The sequence below is a fragment of the Centruroides sculpturatus genome, unplaced genomic scaffold (assembly GCF_000671375.1).
Source record: "Centruroides sculpturatus isolate CEXI.00-Female unplaced genomic scaffold, Cexi_2.0 scaffold564, whole genome shotgun sequence".
Lineage (NCBI taxonomy): Eukaryota > Metazoa > Arthropoda > Arachnida > Scorpiones > Buthidae > Centruroides > Centruroides sculpturatus.
In genome coordinates, this window is record NW_019384878.1 from 38,682 (window position 1) to 61,679 (window position 22,998).

Genomic DNA, 22,998 nt, shown 5'->3' on the forward strand with positions numbered 1-22,998 from the left:
ATTGATAAATTTCAAAATATCATGTACACTTTTCTTATAAACAAATAAAAATGTAAATATTGTAAGCATGTATCTGTTTTTTAGTCAACTATTTGAATATGAATATGCACTTAAATATTGTTTGATATCTGCTATTTGTAATTTGTAAGATTTTCATTAGTTGTTTTTCAATTTAAAAAAATAAAATTTGTCCTTCAAAATGTAATATAACAAGAAGTGCCTATGATTTCTAGAATCTGCAAGGTAATAGCTGTTATAAATACAGTAATACCTTGACTTACGCTACCCCAACTTATGCGAACCCGGAGTTACGCAATTTTCAGATCTCATCGATTCATCTTTTGTTTGAGCGCCACGCAACTCTTGATTACTCACTCCCCCAACACTATTGTTCAGCTTACATGTTTGGACGTGTAGAGCGGAATCGACGCATAGCTACAATTTATTTTGTGTTATTTATTTCTGTGTTCGTTATATCTACGGAGACTTGAGAGACTCTATGTGGTAATTTCTTGTAACCGTGAACGAATCAAAAGACGAGATAAGATTAATGAGAACATTTATTAGCTTACATACATCCGACTTGGATTTTACACAAGTTGCAAAATTATACCCTGACTTATGCAAATTCGACTCGCGTGGTTATTGCTTGGTCCCACCTATCATGTAAGTTCGGGGTATTACTGTATTCATTAAAAAAGTTTTGAAATTAATATATTGAAACAAATGAGTGAAAATATTATATTGTTATAAATATTTAAACTTTCAATATTTTGCAAGCAAAGCAAAATTGATTACTCATAAAATGTTTAAATTTAATGAATTACTTTGATTTTAGAAAAAGATTTCTTCTAATTTTAATTTTTCAGTACAAACTTTGAAAAAATTTGTATGACTGCTTTAAAACTGTCTTTTAATAGTATAAAATTTTAAATATTTTATGCATTTTTTCTCATTTTATTGAAGTTTTTAAACTTATACCATAATTATTTCTTTCAATTAATTTTATTGAACATTTTGAAAGCTAAAAATATCTTCTATGAGTAAAATATTACCTACAGATAAAGTGCATTGATACTGATTTTAATTATTTTGTATTTAACAATTCAGATAAATATGTTCCAATATATTTCATGCTTTATTCTTAGTATTTCCAACTAATTTTTAATGTTTTCAGTGTTAAAGATGGATTTAAAATAAGCAAAACAAAGAAGAAAAATTTATTCACTTTTGATATTTCTTTTATATTAATATAATTGATAGAAACTTCATTTGAAATGATATTCAAAATCTTGCTGTAAAAATTTCATAGAATGCATGTACTTATTGAATCTAATGATTGTTTAATTTTCAAACTGAAATGGTTATTTTATGTAATAAATGAATAATTTTGTTTAATTCAGTAGTATGTAACTGAATAATGAAATAATTATTGTTGTTTTTAGTAATGTATGGAAAACACCGTATAATTTGAATATCTAATTATTATAATTAAATTTTAAATATATAAGAAATAAATCAATGTTATATTTCTTTATAGGTTTGGTCATTAGCAAAAAACAAGATTCTTTTTACAAATTCATATAAAATGAAATTATCGATTATTTTTGGAGTATCTCAAATGCTGTTTGGTGTTATTATAAGTGCTTGGAATCATTGGTAATGTCATTTGCTATAGTGTTTTATTTTATTTTAAAATTTAAGTAAATTAAGTAGTTCTAATTTAGAAATATTTATATAGAATAGAAATTTTTAAATAAAAAATATTGCTATTATAAAGTTTATTTTAAAATTACATTATTTATATTTATTAAACTATTATAATCAGTTATGTTTTATTTTTGATATTAGAGCTGAGTATGTTTTTAAATAAAATATTATTGTCATTATGTGTGTAGGCTAGTGCTATCCTTCCATTGATAATTTTGTGTAACTTAAAAAAAAAATGGTAGAGATAGTAAATAAGAAATCTGATATGAACAGATATTAATGACTGAACAAATTTTGATTAAACTTTGAATACTTTTGGTTGGGACATTACAAATTTTGTCAGAAACATTTGAAAGTTGAATTTAATTTACTTTTGTAATATTACTGAAATAGTTTGGAGGGAGAAAACAGAAATAAACCATTATAATAAGTGTAATACATTAATTTTATGACCACTTTTAAAACTTACCAAAAGTCCTTTGAATTATTATTATTATTTTTTTTGCAATTACTTAAGTTTTTAAATTTTAACTAATAAATTCATAAATAAATGAAAGATATTTAAATTATTAATTAATAATTCTTAAATTTATTAAAGATAAATTTGCTATCATTTTTTATTGTGAAGTTTTTTTAGTAATTTAGTGAAAATAATTAAATTCTGGCTATTTGATTTTACATCCTGTTAAAAATAAGTTAAAAATAAATGTTAAAAATAAGAGATTTACAGCTATACAAACTGTAAATCTTGTATTTTTAACATTTTTCCTGAGATATCCTGAGATATATTAATAGTTTATGCATTAATATAATTTATTGTATCTGAACGAGTGGCAACAGCATACTTTTGTATGATATACAAAAGGGAGATAAGGAAAATCCTAATCATCATAGACCAATAGCGATTCTGTCTGTGCTAAGAAAAGTATTCACTTCTATTTTGGCCATAAGATTTAGTCAAGGAGAATATAAATGATTTGAATTAATCTATTATCAATTCTCATTTTCTGAACAATGTGGAACAGAATTAGCGATTTTTATTTTGACTTATTTGGCACCATTATAATTATCACAAAAGAGAGAAAAAGTTTGTGACTTTTTTAGATCTCAAAAAAGATTTTAATCATATTTCAAAAGAAAACTCTGAAAAGCTATTAAAGAACAGAGCAGATATGAATTTTGTTAAGGCTTTAAAATCTTTGTTTGGTTAATATAATATTACTATAAAATGCAATAAGCTCACTTATCATTCAATAGAAATTAGCTTTGGCCTGTTACAAGGTGATCCATTTTTACCATATTTATTTATTTAACTTTATGATTTATGATATTGATAACCACTTTGAGAGGGAAAATGAGCTGCGGGAAATCATATGGTTCATTTGATTCAATATGTATTTCCTAATGCGAATCCAGACATTTCCTAAATGCAAAAACAGACAGAATAATATGTTGTCTTATCTATATATTGAGCTATTTATTGAAAATCAACAAGATTCAAAAATTTCAAGCTATTCTCTTCAATAATTATGAATTCTGTCTGCTATGCTCTTCCTATCTGGGGTCTTGACTGGATTTACCATTTGGAAATTACTTAAACTAGATATATAAGAAAATTGTTTTAGTTGGATAGGTTTTTTCTGGATATGCCGTCATGCATAATGTTAATAGAATACAGTTGATTTCTTTTTTAATCAATAGAATTTTGAAGTTTTCTAAAAAAATTAAAGATGATGAAAATAATTTAGTTAAGATTATAATGGAGGACTTCAAAAAATTATTTAAATTGAAGAGATCATATATTAATAATTGGTATGCAGAATTTAGTCATATGTTGGAAAGATAGACTCTTTTATTGGACTCCACAGAACAGGATTGTTTTTTTTTTGGATTAAATATTGTAAGGAATCTTATTTATAATAATTTAATTGATTATGAAAACCAATCTGTACAGAAAGCTAAGTTTTATAGTTGGTACTCCATCAATCTATCTATTCCACCATTGAATGGATACATCTGTTCTAATTTACCATTTATAGCAGGGATGTCCAACCTTTTTGTTTCTCTGGGCCGCATTGAAAGAAGTCAAGGAGTTTTGGACCACAAGTATATATAATATATACTTCTGGCCCAATATACAAGTATATTTAAAAACTAACGTGTCTAGATTATAATTAAAGTATTATTTAATTAAACTTTAAAAGTTTAATTAAATAATACTTTAATAATTAAAGTTTTATTTAATTAAAGTATTAATTAATAAAACTTTATCAAGAGAAAGGATATTTTAAAAAATTACTTCTACAGACACTTTCAATTTTTACTTAGAAATAGATAAATTCATTTATTATAAAAGAGACAAACGAAAATTTATTTGAAAAACACAAATATTTGTTTTATTTGGGTCTCTAATTAATAAAAAGCGACGAAACGCCATTTTAAAGTGCGTTTTTATTCAGTTAATATAATTATAAATAATATGTAGCCGAAAAAGCAACCAAAGCGCCAAATGATCTTTTTTACGTCAAACAAAAGAAAGTAACCACATTTGGCCCAATGTAGCCAAATCTTGCAACGTTGGAAGAAATACTAAATAAAGCTGGAGTTGTGAATCAAAGGATTATAGACCCAAGTGTGGGAAAAAGAGACAAAGGACAAAAGATAAAGAAGTGTAAAAGGTTGAAAAATTACGGGTCCATATTTGCTGAACAGAACATCTATTTAACCTTTCTCACTATTACATCTTTTGTCCTTTCTCATCTTTCCCTCCTTTTCACAAATTTGGGTCTATAATCCTTTGAGTCACAATTCCAGCTTTATTTAGTAATCCTTCTGCATTCACACATCTCCAAGTACAGTATTTGAAAATATTTCTTTCCACTCAAAAATAAAATATGAATAAAGGTTTTGTGAAACTTTTTTTTTTGAGTTTATGCCGTTGAAATAAATAAATAATAAAAAATTAAAACATTTGTCGGTTTTGTTTACACGTTTATTGGGCCGCATTGGAACTTGCCTTGGGCCGCATGCGGCCCGCGGGCCGCGGGTTGGACACCCCTGATTTATAGTCAAAAGGTTCTTTATATAATTAAGACTTAACAGTTTTTATATAATGTTAGAATCAGATTTTTTGAAATTAATCAATACAAAACGTAGAATGTGTCAAGAGCCAATATCAATCTTTCATATTCTTTGCAAATGTAGAAAATTAGTGGGTATTATAAAAAAATTTGATTTGTCTTACTTGGAAAATTGTTCTTCAATGAATGATCTATATCAATTAATTTTTCAAGGTTTTTCAACATTGTGTTAAAATTGTATAATTTCTTTATGAAGTATTGTGTAATGCAAGATAGCTCTCCTGAAGTTCAGGAGTATATTTTACAATTAAGTTTTAGCAACTCCATTGTAATCATAATATGCAAATAAATATCTTGACAAAACCTGACACATTATACTGTACTAAAGCAACAACCACTGCCATATGACATCAGGGTATAATAATTATAAATTACTGACAAATTTGACCAAAGAGAGAGGCATTAGGTACCATCTTGTATTAAATTTAATAATTATAATTTATTAGTCTTTAGACAGTTAGGTCAATTTAGGTCTTTTAGACAGGTGGTCATCTAATACAGGTGGTGCTGTAATACCGTATTTCTGTACATATTTTGCACACTTTTTAGCTATTTCTACTAAGCAAAACTCGAGGTGAGCAAAAATAAGCAAATTTTTTCAACGATAGAGCTGTATTGGTATTGTATTTTATTCTTATCAGATAACTCGATTTACAGGAGTCATCGTGATTTTATAAGACAGATAATACCAATATTTTAAAGATTAATACAATAGTCGCATTTTCTCGATTATAATGCACACTTTCTTTTTTCCAACTTAATTAATTCAACTTGGTTTTCGTTCGCTTCTCAGTTACGTGTATTATGTCATCAATATATAAACGTGTCGTATCTCTACGTCACTTTGGTTTTGGTGTTTGTTAGTTTAATCTTATTTTAATGTTAAAAAATACTGTATTTTTTAGTATTTAACATTCTCTTAAGTACAATAAGAAAACTTAATTAATTAATAGTAAAACGATTTTATTATTTTTTCTCATTATATGATTTCATTACATAATATAATGAAATCATATAATGAGAAAAAATAATTTACAATCGGGGAATGTAATTTGCTGTACATTCTGCGATTGTCATTGCAGAATCGAAAAAGGAAGGTTGCCTGTAAAACTGATTTTTGCATTAATGTGTTTATTGTTTTTTGAATATTTTGTGTGCGAAAATTACTTGGATATTATTTTTCTAATACAGAAACTATTTATCGCACATGTACTGTATATGAGCTTCAAAATAAATAAAATAAATTTTATCAAACGATGAGATCAGCTGATTAATTGTATCGTGTACAATATTTTATACCCCCAAGGAAAATACTGTAGGTCTACAGTAAAATCAATTTTGTTTTCCCACAGTTAAACTTCACCACTAATTGCTGTTGTGATAACTTTAACATGATCTTCTAATGACAGCACTTTGCATTTCTTTCATTTTTCGGACAATTTTAAACAAACTGAAATGAATTTCCTTTGTTGCTAGACTAATTCATTAACACCCGCACCTAATTTCAAGGGTGGGAGAAGTGTCTGCGGTGGGTTCAAACGAGAGTTTAGACTAATTCATTACATTAGGAGGGGGGAAATAATGTCGAACAATAGTTTAGACCAGATATATTCATGGAAGTGGTTGCTTATTTACAGTTGATGTATGTTGTTTCGAACCAAAAATCGATGCCTGCAGTCACGTTATACAGGTGATCATTTAGTACAGGTAACTTATAAGAAGGCTCTATGGATAACCTATTTGGTGCCAGAAATTTTTGCCCATTTTGACAGGTGCCCTTTGAACGCAGGTAGTTGCCTAAGCAGTTTTCACTGTATATATTCAGTGGAACCTCAGTATACAACCTTAATCCGTTTCTGATGTTTGGACTTATACCAAACCAACCTTTCCCATAAGAAGTAATGTAAAAATGATTAATCCGTTCTAATGTAAAAAAAAATGGCTGGCTTTAAACACCTCACTTTCCTGGCTAGTTCCTGCTTGATTTTTCATGAGATCAGCATGTATCTTTTTAGCTTTCTCGCAAATAATTGCTTCTGATAGGATGTTGCCAGCACACTGTTTTTCAATTATCCAAACAAAAGCAATTTCTCAACATGATCTAATGTCTTCAATCTCTGTTTAGAAATTGATTTAACTCCTTTTGCAATGTTAGCAGATTTAATAATGTCTTTATTTGTTGATATCTTCGTTCTCAGAATACAGTACGCAACAGTTAAATCTCGAACACGCATGCCACCTTCATATTTCTCAACAATCTCTTTTTTCAGTTCCATTGTGATTCTAGTCATTTTTTTTAGCTTTCTGTTGCTTTTCATTTGCCTTTTTGCAATTCATGAATAATTAATAAAAATAATAAAATTTTACTTACAAATTAAAATCAGAAGAAATTTAACAAAGTTATAAACCGTGGCACCACGAACGTCTAGTCTTGCCTAGTACACCGATAGTGCTATTTGTTCATAGATGATGCATATAATTGAATTAAGTCGTATACTGAGCAAAAGTTGTTTTGTCCAAACAGGACATATTCCGAATTGGACGTATTCTAAAGCAGACATATATCGAAGTACCACTGTATTCCTTTATTTGAATAATAAATTTATATATTAGGGTGTCCCTTATTTTTTGAATTTTTTTTTTTCTAATGCATATGGCCTAGTTTTGTTTATTTTACCGTTAAATACTTGCACAATAAATTTAGCTCATTTTGGTCACTAAAACACGTGCTGACTTGCATTGAATCACATCCATACATATTGCGCTAGAGAAGTGGTGCGTATTTGCTTTGTTTGCCATTCTAGCACAACTTGTCAGGCTATTAACACACACAGTTTTATTTTTCAAAGATGTGCTAAAAAATATATAATATAGTGACCAAAATGAGTGAAATTTATTGTGCGAGTATTTAACGGTAAAATAAACAAAACTAGGCCATATGAGTTAGAAAAAAAATATTCAAAAAATAAGGGACACCCTAATATATAAATTTATTATTCAAAATTTTTAATAAATCATTGTCTTTTATTTATTTTTAATTGGTCCATTATTTAAGAGAACATATATGAAATGAAAGTAAATAATGTTCATTCACTTTTTTTATTATTACTGAAGTTTGAAAGTGTTGAAAAGAATTTTTATTTAATCAATAAAATAAATACCTTTTTCCACTAAAATATAATTTTATTTATTACTCTAGTTCAGGGGTCAGCAACCTATGACACATGGAATGATTTTCAGTGGCACTCTGATTGTATAGAAATGTAGTAAAAATTATATTTTAATTATTAATTACACATTTAACCATAGTTCAGTGAAGGCTGTGGTACATTAAAAACAAATCTCTTATTTATATATTTCTATTACAGAGCATACATTTATGCTCCTTGTCGCCATGTATGTGTTACTCTAGTTCAGGGGTCAGCAACCTATGACACATGGAATGATTTTCAGTGGCACTCTGATTGTATAGAAATGTAGTAAAAATTATATTTTAATTATTAATTACACATTTAACCATAGTTCAGTGAAGGCTGTGGTACATTAAAAACAAATCTCTTATTTATATATTTCTATTACAGAGCATACATTTATGCTCCTTGTCGCCATGTATGTGTTATGTGAGCACTTCACATATAAGAACATAATTCAGTTAACAACTTAACTTCAGAATTATACATTTTTGAAGTCTTTAATAACTGGACTAATTTAGATAACATATATAATAAACTTGGTAGAATCATGTTGGCACTTGGAATAATACTATAATTTACATTTGGCACAACACTGCTGAAATGTTGCTGACCTCTGCTCTGGTACATTTTTATGTTTTCTCTTGATTATATATATAGAATTTTACATAAAAGATTTGGTTATGTGTGTGTAAGTGCGTGTGTGTGTAATTTTCTTTCAATATTTTTCTTCTATTTCAATAGTGTTTTGTGTTTCTTTTTAAAATTAAAAAAAAATTAAAATATCTCCCTTTTATATTTCTTAAAATAGTTATAAATGGTAATTAATTTAATAACAATTTAATTTTTAACTTTTCTAAAATTTATTTAACCTTAATTAGTGAAAAAATTTATTTATGTCTGTAAATATATAATTTACTTATAACATAAATATTAAAATTTCTTGGATTATAATTCCGTTATAATTTTAAATTTATATTTACTACCAACAAGTAATAATTTGGTTATCTCTTAATTATAATACTAGTTTATTATAAGTGTGTTTGCACAGTAAATATCCAGACTGATTGTGAAACAATAAAAGATGAGCAACACTCCAATCCATTTTGACAAGAATCACTGTAGTTTTCTTAAATAAAGTTTTAGTTTTCTTTAATAAGATGACACTTTTGTTTGAAACACCCTGATGTTTGTTTTACACTAAGTATATATACTATTTTTCCCATATCTTCCTTTTTTTCTTATAAGTAAATAAAGGTTTATTGATTTATTATCTTATCTTATATGATTATCTTACGAACTTTCCTAGACAGTAGTTCAGAATAACAGAATAATTTGACATTTTTTACAGGAAAACTGAGCACTACAACACTATTCTCTCAAACACACCAATGTCATGACTTCAGTGGCCAAATTCTTGAGTACAGAACTTACTTGGGAGAAGGCCAATCTGCATTTGTGATGTTATTAAAGAAAATTATTGCCTTAAGTATTATATTGCTGAAGCGGTTTTTTTCCTCAATTATTCTGCTTTTTTCCAAAATTCATGATTTTGGCACTCATCTGTCTAAAACTTTGTATGGTATAGAGCTGATGATGTTAGGTGATGTATAAACAACTTATAGTATAACATTCACTGCTTCAAAAAACTTTTGTTAATGCATTTATCAATATAATGCACCATTTAATGAATGATGACTTGACAATCACTCTAAATTATTTCTTCAACACTGTGTGTTGCATCTACAGGTAATTATTTTAAATGAATTCATAGCTACCATGGAAACTACCATTCAAATAAAACTTTAAGGCTACAGGGCTGTCTCTGAACATTATGTGCAATGAATTTTGTACTACTACTGCCACTTTCCTTCATGAGAAACTTCAATACAATTTAAGTTTACTGTTTTTGAGCAAGTGTTAATCATTCTGATGCTATTTTTAGTAATAATGTAGGGAAATAGGTCAGAATTCATGCTTCATAAAGGTGACCAGTCTTATGAGGCATAAGGGATATATAGTTCAATTGAGTTATGCTAATGCATTTACTTGAAGTAAAATCAGTCTGGATATACACTGGATAATTCATATGTATTCATTATCAAATAAAAATAAATTATTTTGTTATTAATATATTGATGATGATTTTATTCTTAGCTTTTTCAGAGATTACTTGAGTCTGTTTTGTGATTTCATTCCTCAACTTCTATTTCTCCTAAGTATTTTTGGTTATCTAGTTGGATTAATTATTGCAAAATGGCTTACTTATTATGGGGAAAATAATAATTATGGTTGTGCTCCAAGTTTACTCATCATGTTAATCAACATGTTTCTCTTCAGATATCCTGAATCTCCTTGTTATCTTTCAAATATGTATTCAGCACAGGTATGCAATTTTTATAATTTTGATTAAATTTAAAGTTGTAATCTTAAATACCTTGTATTAGGTCTTACAGTACTTATAGTATTTCTATTTTGAGACATATATTAAGTATTGAATTATGTAGAAATAAGAATTTGATATATTAATATTGTTTATTCAATTTAGATATAATTTATATAAATTGGCAAAAATTATCTCTGAAGCATTCTCACAATAATTTAGCTTGATATCAGATATTGAGACTGAATTAATTTCTAGGAAAAGCTTTTATTTTAAATATCATTGAGTGTGTTTCACATTAAACTGACTCCATTTATGGATTGAGTAAATTATTGTAATCTTCATATTCGAATAAGGGACAAATGAGACAAATTAAAAATAGACAAAAAAAGTCTTTGAAAACTTACTTTTATCCAAAAAACTTTATGGAAATTTGATGTTTAATTTGATGGTCTGGCTTTATTAAATTGATGAGTGGGGCTGGTTTTATGGAGGACATCCTGTATTTATAAGAATGATGATGCATAAATATTGATAAGAAACCTCAACTATTGAACTTGTTTTTATACTTTTCATTCCTTAAACTACATTCTTCTGGGATTTATTCATGAAATACTTAATAAATCAATAAACCTTTATTTACTTATAAGAAGAAAAGGAAGATATGGAAAAAATAGTTTATATACTTAGTTTAAAACAAACAATTTTTCCATTTGCTCAAAAATATTGCTTAACTTTCTCATTTTGAGAAGTAAGTAAATATTTAATATCTAGTCTTTAACATAGGGATAAATTTGTTCATTTCTAATAAAAAATAATTCAAGAAAATAAAAGTGTCTTTAAATAAAGAAACAATTCTAAAGGAGTTAAGTGGAAAATGACTGCCAAACAGCAGATTGAACCAAAAGCAATATCCAAAAATATTACTATTGATGAATGAAATCAAATTATATTTTTGATAGATAATCTTTTATTTTGAATTTGTATTAAAACTTAAATTAACTGTCAAATACCTTTATTTATAAAACATACATTCTAATTACTTTACAAGGAAATTGTGTTGTTGGTAAAATTACATATTACTAGATGAGACAAATTGTTTTTCTTTCAGTGGGGAAACACAAAATTAATAAATTTTAATTTATTTGAAAGAAATTTGCATATATAGTTCATATATTATTACAAAAAGTTAATATATGTATTATTTTTGCAGTATAAAGGAAATAAAATCACAGTTAAATAAACAATTGCATTTTCTTATCATTAAATGAACTGCTCTTTTAGCTAACAATTTTGATATCAAAAATAGTAAATAACTTAAATATAACAAAAAAAATAATAAACATAATGCACTTTTTAAAAACTATCTTAAAATAACAGCAAATCTGTTAATTTGGTTCTATACTTTTGATCAGACAGTGAAGATGTGCACAACGATAAAATTATAATCTTGTTTGTGTTGTTAATGCTCAAAAACTTAGTAGTATTAATGAGTTAGTTATCTTTTCAAGTTTTTTCCCACAAACTTTATCATTTAATATGAAATTTATCTCCTTGCTGCTCTTTCATTTTACTCAGTGCATAAAAGTTTCTGGAAACAGTTTTATAAATTAGTTTTGTAAAATGTTTTGAGAGAATATACATTTTGTTCAATTCAATTTATTTTAATTTCAGCCATATGTACAAAAGTGTTTAGTTATATTAGCCTTACTCTGTGTTCCTTGGATGCTGTTGGTAAAGCCAATTATGCTTAGAAGACAATATCATTCTCCTAGATATATGGTATGTAAAGAAGATTATTATTAAATATAAGTAAATATTATATATTTGTTGAAATATATATTTCATCAGTAAATACTTATCATTTCTGTAGAGACAAGAATCACCACATAGGGAAGCTGAAGAATTTGATTTTGCAGATGTGTTTATAAATCAAGCCATTCATACTATTGAATATTGCTTAGGTTCTATATCTCATACTGCCTCTTATTTGCGGTTATGGGCTCTTAGTTTAGCACATTCACGTAAGTTACTGTAAAAATTTGAATAATTTAATGTTTTTAAAGATTCCAAAGATCATTTTTTAAACACACAGGAATTAAACAAGCTTAGAATTTATAATGAAAATAATACACAAAATTTTACCATAGTTTATCCACATTTTTTTAGACTAAATTATTTTAATTTGTATGTAATTTGGTCTAGAGGTAGGTGATATCAATGGTTCTCAGAAGTGTTCTATTTATTTAATTTTTTCAAATTCTTAGTATTTAAAAATTTTATTAAAACTAGTTTAAATTTTGAGAATTTGATATAAATTAAATAGTATCTAAATATGGGCAAAAAGATTGATGAAATTCTTTAATAAAATATTTTCATCATTCCATAAATACCAAATTATTATTATTATGCATTGTATGAAATTATTGATCAAAATTATTATTAGTTTGCTCTATTGAGTTTTTTATATTCAGAACTGGGAAATTTAATTTCCAAACTTCCAAATTTAAACATTTATTTTGAATAACATTTTATATAATTAGATATATGCAGAGCACCTGTCTAGACTTTACATATCAAAATATTGAAGATAAATTAATTTTTAAAAGTGTTAATGTAGTGTGTGTGAGAGAAATCAAGAATAGAATTTTTTTTCATTTTTAAGAGATGATGATGAGCTATCAAAATTTTAAATAAAACTTTTGTTTTTGTATTTAGCCATTAAATACTTTTTATATTAAATTTATTTGTTTACTAAGGGGCTTTACCCTTTTAGCTGCATAAGACAGCCCATCCTCTTGCTTGAGTACACTTACTTGTTTCAATATAGAGTATTCATTAAAAAATTTCAATAATATGTAAACCTTAATTTTCTAATTTTAGGTGAAGATTCTGGAAGATTCTGTAACATAAACTAAGTTTAGATCCATTTCAAAATTCACCTCCACACTCAAATGAGTTGGAAATAAGTTTTTATTCAAATTACATAAAAATCTTTTCTTTTAGTTATTCTGCATCAAAACCAAACATAGAACAACCTTCAGATTCCAGAACAAATAGCATTCTTTTGTCAAAACAAACACCATAAATTTTTTAATGTTTCAAGAAAAATGTTTCTATTCCATGGTTATGTATTTTCTTTGCTTGCTTGTCCTGGACTTGGTCTAATTGTTCCCAATGTATTCATAACAAAGATTTTGTGATGATTTAAGTCATTCCCCTCAGACCATCTATGCTTGCTTTGCTCCTTTCTTGGCCCAACCCTTTATCTTTGTTTGCTTTGCTCAAACTAATCCCTGCTTGGTTTGCTTCTCCCTCAGGACTCCTCCTCTTTCATTTTGTTCACTTCAAAAATTTCCTGACAAGTCACTGATTCTCAGTGCCACCTTTTCTATTTTGTATTGTTCATGACAAAAAGTGTTGCAATGATTTTAAGATAAGTATTTTATATATATAATAAAATAGATTTATTTATTTTATAATTATTTTAATTTATTTCTCATTTGCATAGTTTGTGTATTAATTAAAATATGGAATATTTGAGTAATAAACTGAACATTATTTAGCTAGAATAAGAAATCATTATGTGAATAGTAAAGTTTAACTAGATATTTAATTTATAGCTTAAGTATTATCAAAATAGAAATATGTTTTGTTATCTAAATTATTATTTTTTTGGAAAGTAATTGATTTGTAAATCTAAATATATATTTAATGTTTTTAGAACTGTCTGAAGTCTTATGGACTATGGTAATGAATATAGCACTCCACTTTTCAACAAATTTTCTGGGTGCTGCTGTTTTTGTTCCAATATTTTTCTTTTGGGCTGTTTTAACAGTTGGAGTGTTATTAATAATGGAAGGTCTCTCTGCATTTCTACACGCTCTTCGACTTCACTGGTATGTTAAATGAAGTTATAATTAATACTATAAACACATTGAGTTTTTTTCAACAGTTTTTAAGNAAAATCTTAATTAGTTTATGAAGTATAATTGATAATAAAAAATTTATTTTATTATTTGTTTTAATTTAAAAATTAATATTACTTTTCTTACATTTTAGGGTGGAATTTCAGAGCAAATTTTATAAAGGTTCTGGATATATATTTGCACCATTATGTTTTAAAACTATGCTGGAATCTGAAGAAGAATAAACTTGTTATATTGAAAATGTAATTACATTTTAATATCATTTGCAAATTACAAATGATATTCAAGTTAACTTGCTATATTCAAAGTGCCTATTTTTACATTTATAACAAATTAAGCAGAATTTATAAATTATTTTATTTCTAGTCATGAATATGGAATTACAATAACAAGTTTAAAATTTCAATTAATATTGGATTCATATAACATTTAAATATATTGTTGCATCATAAAATTTTGAAAATAAACTTTTCTATTCCTATGAAAATAGATATTATTTGAAGATTATAAAAAACATTTTCATAATATTCAACATAATTAAAAATTTTTTAAATTAATTTTAAAATAAACCAAATAGAATGTTTCTAAATTTGATATGCTTAAAAGTTAAAATGTTTGATATAAATATCGTATTTTCATCAATAAAGGATAATGCATATGGCTCAACACCAGGATGTCATATATGCTGAAAGAGTACAAGGTGAGATTCAAAAAATTTTAATTGATTTGAATTATTTCAAGATACATCTTTCAACTGAATAAAGATGAGAAAATGCCAAGTGTTTAAATAGTAGCACAAATTTTGTGTTTGAGTACCAAATAAATATCATATGTTAAAATTTCATTTAGAATTATTAATTTTAATAACAAATTTTAATGATGTTCAAATAAATATTAAAATAAATGAAGGTTCTAATAAACTCTATAATTATTCAGATAAACATTATATGCAGAGATTAATAATTGAATGATATCCAAACTTCAGAATTTCATGAATTTGAACAGTAGCTTTAAGATGTAGTTAATCAGAAAATTGTCCTGTTTTTTAAAATTTCTTATAAGTAGTTTCAAAAAAAGTAGGAAAATTTTTTAAATGTTTGTTCTTTGTCAAAATAATTTTTATAATTTTGCACATTTTAATCCAGGAAATGTATCATTTGATATCTTGTTTATTTTATACCAGAAATAAAGAATTTCTTACATAACTTCAAATATAGTACTAACATTATTTAAAGTATTGGTAATGTGTGACTTGTGTATAATTTGAATAATACATTCAATTAAGGAGGAGAGAAGAAGTAATGTTGGAATATGGAGACTTGCAATACAATGTGCAATGCACATATTCTGTTGTATAACAGTAGTTGCATCTTTTATTCAGGACCATATTCAAAATAGGCTGTTGCTTAACTTTCTGGACACTTGAATGGGAGATTAAAGGGACCAGGAAAGAAGTCTGGTAATTTTCAGATATACTAAGATATGAAGTTTAAATAACAAAAGCTTAAAAGGCACTTTTGGCTGAAATTGTAGACCTGTAAATGTCCGTTTGTTCTCAAGATTAAGGAAGGTCAGAGTTAGATGAAAGTCCAAATCAGACATGGAAAGCTTAGGGGTGGGAGACCCCAATTAATTATATACGAACTTCTGGTTTGGATGGGAAGTCACGTTTCGATTCAAAAAATTTCCCCTAAAAGGAGAGATGAACAGGAAAGGTATGATGCACAGGGGCAAGACACTAATTGAGATGGAAAGCGTTTATTTTAAATTTAAAATATGATTAAAGAATGCAGCCCGGCATTGTGACGATGTCAATAAATTTTGCTTGTGTCCAATCAAAAAAGTCTTTTAATAGAAAAATTTAGAATACTAAACCTAGCTCAAAGTTAAAATTGCGTGTGGCGCCATCTGTTATGAGATTTTTATAGGAAATTTTAATTACATGCTAAAAAGTTAATTATGGGCGTTTTTAAAAACTGCCCTGGGTCGCCAAGAGTACCTTTTAAACAAGTCTTGAGGGACGGTGTCCGACATAACCGGACTCAAGAACCCTGCTAAAATGATATTTATTAATAGAAGTTGTGGCGGCCGAAGTTTTCATCTTTAAATTAAAAAACCGTGAACGTTGAGCGCCGCCATATTGTAAACCTAGACGTTTGGCTACGGCGTTCTAAAAGATGGGGCGTTTGACGTTCGCGTTTTAGAGATGAAAACTTTCGGCCGCAATGTCTAATGTCTTGGACAGTGAAAGTGTCAACGCATGTTTAACAAAACATCAATGTAAACTAAATTTTATTGAAATTTGATAATATCGTATGTAAATGTAGTAGTAATTTGTATTTTGGTTATCAGAAGGGTGGAAACCAGAAACGCTTATTGGCAAACAAATGGACCGCTTATTTTGAAAGTGGTGTAAGTCCATTTTTGGAAAAAGTTGAGAAAACACATAATATAGATACAATTTAGTGTAAACTTTTTATTTATAAACAATTCACACTTAACATTTTAAAATAACCATAAGCTTTGATCAATTGAAAATTTATCGGCATAACCATTGATTTTGAAAGTGGTGTAAGTCCATTTTCTACAGTCTAAGCACTTGGGCTGTCCATAAATTACATGTGCATTTTTCTTGAAATTTTTACTTCCTCCTCTTGTCCCAGTTTTTGTAACCTCTTTCCCTCTAAGGATGTCCAACATAACTTTATCCCCGTTAAAACCTTTATCATTTTATGAATGATAGATACCATAAGTAAAAATGAAACATACAAGAAACTTTGAAATAAATATAATAAAATGCATACTGTATAAATTTAATGAAATAAATGGATGTTCACTAATACTCAATCCCCCTTGTCCGACTTGTCTTAACCCCCTCCCCCTTTCAGTGTGGACATCATTTAAAGACAGCCCCTTACAACAGAGGAGTAAAACTATAAATATTATCAACAAATGTACAATTTGATGGAATGGAAAAAAATCCATGTAATGAATCTAAATGAAAAGCAGTGTCTAATGGTAAGCTCATAATAACAATAAACTTATCATAAAATAGTTTAACAATAAGTAAATATTTTAATGCTCAGAATAAACAATACTATTTTCTTTCTTGTTATTATATACTAGCAGACCCCGCCACGCGTTGTTGTGGCTCAAAACGTATCTATTATAAATGTATAACACTGCCCCCGTGGGGGGGAATGCGCAATGTCATTTTACAATGTGAAGAATAACGTGCTATATAACTTAGCCCGTAGACGTGTACGATCGTACATGCAAAAATAAAAAAATAAGGTCGACAGACATTGCATGCCACACGTAAACAGACAAGCCTGGCAGAATTGCAGATGAGTTTCAATTTCAGTGAGTGTGAGTACTTTCGCTGTTAAAATAGTGTAAATTTGTAAAAATATTTGCAAGAACTTTGTTTCGTCGTAATTTCACAATTTATATAAAATTTCCGGACAAAATTAACAGTTCACGCGGACTGTCCGGGTGAAAACCGGACGGGTGGTAACACTAGACAGAGCATTCAAAGTAGCCACAAAAAAATTAGAATGCCAGTTACCGAAAAAAATTCGAGAAGACACGTCACCGCGTGTACTAACTTGTGCTTTCACAACTTATAAATTATTATTCATAAAATTACATAATGGACCCCGAAACCAAACTATCTGAGCCATGGAGAACACCATGTTGTTTTCCACCGTAAACTACTATTACGAGCGGTCGTTTTTGCCGGAATACAGGCAGAGCCGGCCCGAGAAATAGCGGGGCCCGGTGCAAAATTGTCGTACTGAGCCTTTTAATAAAACAGCAATTTCGAACAACAAAATAATACTTTAATGGTAAACATACCATCCGTTAAATAGATTAGCAGAAATTAGTTAACTTAGCGAATAATGAAATGATCAATTTTTAAATTTCGCAAGAGCTGGATCGTGATGGATTTTGTGCGGTTCCACCGCCTACCGGCCGGTCCTGAATATAAGAATGCGTTTCGCATGAATTTTTAAACTGATGCCGTTCGATTCGCGCGGAGGAATAAAAGAATGCACCCCATCAGTGACAAAACTTATCGCTTAGAACAGAACAGAATAAAAATTCCTGATATAAACTAATACCAAATGAATAACAATTATCCAATAAATGTTTTAAGTAAAATGCAAATCGTTGCGTAAAGTTTTGATTCACAATCATATAAGATCGAAATTAAAATTTATTTAGGTGGCAACACTTCAGGTTCTATGATTGCTAAACCACTGTAATTACACACGTTTCTGTTAAACTGGAATAAAGTATAGTTATGTTTAAAATCGGTAACAAGCAACGCTTGGCCGATACTCTTCATAGATCTGTTGTAAGTGGCTTGATTGGGTTAACAGTTATTGGTTTCGGACTCTGTAGCTTACGAGTATATAATTATTTTGCCTACGTTCGTCCAAATCAGCAAAGATTACTTCAATTAGAAGAACGTAAAAAGAGAAGTCAGTTAATTGACGACACTGCAGATATTAACAGAGCATGAAAAGGTTAATGTTTGTCTCGATCGTATTTCTATACCAATATTAGTTAAGTACGTTACGTTACGTGCAGTACGTTTCTTCCTGTTATGCAGGAAAAAATCGTAATTATACAAATTTTACTGTAAAACAAAGCAAGACTTAAAATGATATGAACTCCGTACAGATGAAATATTTCAAAATTATATGCATTTATATCTGTGATAGATATAGGAAATGTAAACAGGGCCATTGAGAAGGGAGCTGGGGATTTTTCTCTCTGCCTGGAGTAGTGGTCTGTAGTGGTTTTTATCCTTATTTATTAATAAAGAAACATTCTATGTACTTCATTTATTCAAAATAGGCAAAAGGGCCTTGCTCTACCACCGGGCTCCTTTCAAGCTCTCGAAGGCCTGTATGCAATAATCGATATTTAAAAATTTTTGTTTACTGGTACTGTATTTAGGTTATTAACTTAAATATAATTTAGCTGTAAGTCTGTAATAAGGTAGACTTATCTGATAATATCATATGCCAATTGTTTTTGACAATTGATCTACCAGTCTGATTTATGACAAATCTAGAGTTTTAAGTTCCATTGCTCCATTGATGTTTTATACAAATTAGATATTTTCATCGTAAATTCATAGATATTACATTGCAAGTCAAATTACAAAATTTTACAGTTGTACTCCTTAATTTACTCACATTTAGTGTTTAATAAGACTAAGGAAATGGACTTAACATCACTTTCATAAGAAACTATTATGCAATCTCATTTACCAATGAATTTTCAATTGACCAAAAGATATGCATATTTTAAAATATAAATTGTAAATTATCTATAAATAAAAAGTTCATACTAAATATAATATTTAATAATAATTTAAATATACTATATTGAGAAAATAATAATTTAAATATACTATTTAAATTATTATTTTCTCAATTTTTACAAAAGTAGACTTACATCACTTTAATAAAAACAGTATATTTTTTGTCTATAAGTTTTAAGTTTATTTTGAAATATTATGGTCTATGTTTTATTTATGATACTCAACTTGACTCTTGTTGCTACATCAAATTCACAGACCAGTTGTCCCAATTTCCACTGACAAGTGAGTCTTGCTTGATGGTAATGTCACCAATTGTATTCTTTATATCAATGGTCTTAGCTATGTTTTCTTATAATTTTGGAAATAGTTTTGTTGTACTTTTAACATTTTAAGTTTTGTACAAAATGAGTGCATTAAAGAAACAAGTTAAACTAGTAAACTTTTACAAAAGAATTAAAAAATATGATGGGTAGATAGATAGATAGACAATCTCTTTAATGTTGACCTATAAGTGGTCGTCCATGCAGGTTATATTAAAAATGTACATAATAATAGAATAAAATCCATCATGTTGTTAATGTTTAATTAATTGAAATAATTTAATAGTAAACTTTTGTGAGTTAATTAATATGTATATTTTTATAATGATAAAAATATCTTCACCCAAATCCATTAAATTTAATTCATCTCCTAAATTGATGAAAATGTTAATGTTTTAATATTAGCATTTTTATTTTCTCTGTTTATACAACATACATATGTTTATAGTTTTACATATAAATAGAACGATAAATTTATATCAAATATTTTATTAAGTTTAATTTTCATTTAACTAGCTTGATTTTCAGATTAACTGAGGAATAACATAATAAGTTTTTAATCCATCTACTCAATTATGGCTTCAACATTATTGAAGAGCATCAAATCAAACTTTATTTCCCAGATGGCTCGATCTTTGCACTCAACTCAGTCCCAGGCAAGATCTTGGAAAGTTCTTAAAGTAAATCATGTAGCTGTAGCCGTACCTGATTTAGAGAAGACATCATTTCTTTATAGAGATATTTTGGGAATAAAGGTAATGAATTTTTATCTTAAAAATATAGCTGTAATAAACATATTCTGTTCTAAGTTGTATAAAAGCTTCCTTATGTTAATGTGTATTTTTGAAATTGAAATATCATGTGTTTTTAAAAAACAGATAACAATCAAAGTTTAAATTTTAATCAATAAATCTCATGCCAACTTAAAATAAATCTAAGACTCAAAAAAATACAGTGGAAAGAACTTTGACCTCTGAGCTCCAGCATTTTAAGTTTGCTATTCAACTTGACGAATCAACTTTCGGAAGTTCAAATCTTCTCATGGCTTATATTAGGTTTCATAGCCCATCCCTGAATGACACTGTTGATGAATTTCTATGCACTAAGTATCTTGAAACTGATTCAAAAGGTGAGACAATTTTTTTATGTTTGCAAGATTATTTGAACAAGCACAGCATTCCTTTTGGGAATATTACTGCAGTAGCTACTGACGGTGCACCTGCTATGGTAGGCTATTACAGAGGATTTTTCGTCTTTCTGAAGGAAAAGGTTCCCAAAGTACATACTGTGCACTGTGTCCTACACAGGCAGCATCTTGTAGCCAAAAAAACTGAGTGGCAAACTTCACAATACTCTAAAAGTGTGCATCAGGTCAATAAATAAAATTAAAGCTCATCCTCTCAATTCCAGACTGTTTGCAAAGTTATGTGAAGAAAATGATATTTTCTTCACATAACTATATGAATATGGAGAAAATGAAACTTTCAACCAATTACTTTTGCACACTGAGGTAAGGTGGTTGTCAAGAGGTGATAGTTTGCAGAGGCTTGTTGACTTGTATGACTCAGCTGAAGAGTTTCTTAGGAATGTGGATCCATCACTATGTGACCAGTTAAAACAGTGCAAGAACCATCTGTTCTATTTGGCAGACCTTTATTCGAAATTTAATATAGTACTCAAGCATTTGCAAGGAAAAAACGTTACCATTGTTCAAGCTTGAACAATCATAATGGCCTTTCAAATAAAAATGGAGCTATTTAAATCTTCACTGGCACAATCCGATTTTAAATATTTTTCAAACTTGTAAGTACTAAAAGAAAATGAAAAGATTTCCGACCATGATTTAGAGATATATATTAAACATCTTGATAAATTAAGAGAAGACTAAAGCACATTTTGAAGACTTGGAGAATATGCATGTTCCCGAATGGTTTGCTACTCCATTTGATGTAAAAATAGATACTGAAGGTAGTGAACCTGGCTTAGAAGATGAACTGATTGAAATATGTGTAGATCTCAAAACTAAAGCGTTGTTTAAAAATAAAAATCTCAGTGAATTTTGGAGCAATAACAATATTGCCACTAAATATCCCAAGCTCAGAGCAGAAGCCGAACCTTTCTTACTTGCATTCCCAACTTCATACATGGTTGAAGCTGGTTGTAGCCACGCAAATGCAATTTTGACAAAACAGAGGAACAGATTGAACTTGGAAAACCATGGTGATTTGCAACTAAAACTTACCAATTTTCAACCGAATATCAATAATCTTGCTGCTTCTCTTCAGACACATCCATCACAATAATATTGACTATTTTAGTAAAAAGGTATGTTAACATATTTTTAAGGTATTCAGTAGTAGTTGCAAAATGTGACAGTAAGAGGTTTTTCATCCAATATAACTTATGTTTTCAAAGATAATTGTGTATTTTATGTATTATGACACGTACGGTTTAAGAACTATAGGCAAATTTCCATCTATCCATAATTTTGCTATTATTTTTTAAGATTATAAATCAGTGGAAAATATCTCCTTTTTCTGTTAATGTTATTGGGTGGATTTTATAAGATATGGTAACTATAAATTCTTTCATTGAGTTGTTATGCAGGTCTCCTTATTGCTTAACATCAGAAATGCAAAAAATGATTTAATGTTTTTGTTAAATACTTAATCTGGGGGTCGACAAGAAGGCAAATATTCTATAAATGGGTCGACGAGATAAAAGGTTTGGGGACCCTTAATCTAAACATTGTCTCTGCAATCAGCCATAAATTTTTCAGTTTTTCAATAATGGAATATTCCTATTATATTCAACACATTCTATTTGGGACCATAAGCAGATATATAAAATACCAAATTATTACATAAAACAGCAAATGTTTGATGGTCCGAAATTTTGATATTTTTGGTTGGTCCAATTTTCAAATTACAGTTTCACAGTTAACCACTTATGGTTCTAAATTCCCAATTCATATTACATTATGATTA

The 22,998-nt window shown here is 28.0% G+C and overlaps 1 protein-coding gene across 1 annotated transcript in view; it reads left to right on the forward strand.

The window, feature by feature from the left end:
• The window catches only part of LOC111630985 (V-type proton ATPase 116 kDa subunit a-like), a 58,423-nt gene that overhangs the window by 32,495 nt on the left and 2,930 nt on the right, over positions 1–22,998 (forward strand). Inside the window, exons 14-17 of the mRNA XM_023375164.1 lie at positions 1,541–1,659; positions 10,199–10,427; positions 12,099–12,206; positions 12,298–12,448. Coding sequence (XP_023230932.1) covers positions 1,541–1,659; positions 10,199–10,427; positions 12,099–12,206; positions 12,298–12,448 — 607 coding nt within the window. The remainder of the gene's footprint in view (positions 1–1,540; positions 1,660–10,198; positions 10,428–12,098; positions 12,207–12,297; positions 12,449–22,998) is intronic.